This window comes from Terrapene carolina, unplaced genomic scaffold (genome assembly GCF_002925995.2).
Source record: "Terrapene carolina triunguis isolate 2854851 unplaced genomic scaffold, T_m_triunguis-2.0 Scaffold35098, whole genome shotgun sequence".
In the NCBI taxonomy this organism is placed as follows: domain Eukaryota; kingdom Metazoa; phylum Chordata; order Testudines; family Emydidae; genus Terrapene; species Terrapene triunguis.
The window spans coordinates 9,221,395-9,222,265 of NW_020699449.1; the positions used below are offsets into that span (position 1 = coordinate 9,221,395).

At 73.9% G+C, this 871-nt stretch overlaps 1 protein-coding gene across 1 annotated transcript in view; it reads left to right on the forward strand.

The window, feature by feature from the left end:
• Positions 1-301: 301 nt before the first annotated feature.
• The window catches only part of LOC112117246 (sushi, von Willebrand factor type A, EGF and pentraxin domain-containing protein 1), a 166,130-nt gene continuing 165,560 nt past the window's right edge, over positions 302-871 (forward strand). The window contains exon 1 of the mRNA XM_026646539.2: positions 302-847. Coding sequence (XP_026502324.1) covers positions 344-847 — 504 coding nt within the window. The 5' untranslated portion in view covers positions 302-343. The remainder of the gene's footprint in view (positions 848-871) is intronic.

Here is an 871-nt window from a genome sequence, read left to right on the forward strand (position 1 = left end):
TTGCTTTGGGAATGCGGACAGGCTGAGCGCGCTGGGGGCTCTGGTGCCCTGGAATCCAGTCAGCAGCAACTGGAGCCCAGGGGAGGGGAGAGCCAGGAGAGGAGCCGCTGATCTCGCCTGCCCCCTTCCCTTCCACCCCGCAGTAGGCGGCGAGAGGCAGCGAGCGAGCACCGACGGGGACCCGTCCCCTTTGCAGCCGCGAGTGCCAGAGACGGGGGCTGCCGCGCGTCCTGCTGTGAATGGGGCAGAGCGCAGGGAGCTGATCCCCGGCCAGGGCGCGGCGCCCGGAGCCGAGCGCGGAGTGCCCGCCGGCGGCGCTCTGCCCGGGGCGGGGGCCCGGACCATGTGGCCCCTGCTGGCTCTCTGCTGCTGGGGGGGCCTGGCGCTGGGCTGGGCGGGCGCGCAGCAGCCCCCGCTCAACTTCACCGCCCTCGCCCTGGCCGCCTCGCGGGTGGCCCTGCAGCCGCCGCCGCCGCCGGACACCACGGCCGCCAAGGTGGAGAGGCTGGGCCGCTCCTTCAAGCGCCAGGTGCGGCGGCTGCGGGAGCGCAGCGGGCGGCTGGAGCTGGTCTTCCTGGTGGACGAGTCCTCGAGCGTGGGGCCCGCCAACTTCCTCAGCGAGCTGCGCTTCGTCAAGAAGCTGCTCTCCGACTTCCCCGTGGTGCCGGCCGCCACGCGCGTGGCCATCGTCACCTTCTCCTCCAAGAGCAACGTGGTGCCGCGCGTGGACTACATCTCCCAGCGCCGGGCGCGCCAGCACAAGTGCGCGCTGCTCAGCCGCGAGATCCCGGCCATCGCCTACCGCGGCGGCGGCACCTACACCAAGGGCGCCTTCCAGCAGGCGGCGGTAAGGGGCGGGGCGGGGCGCGCA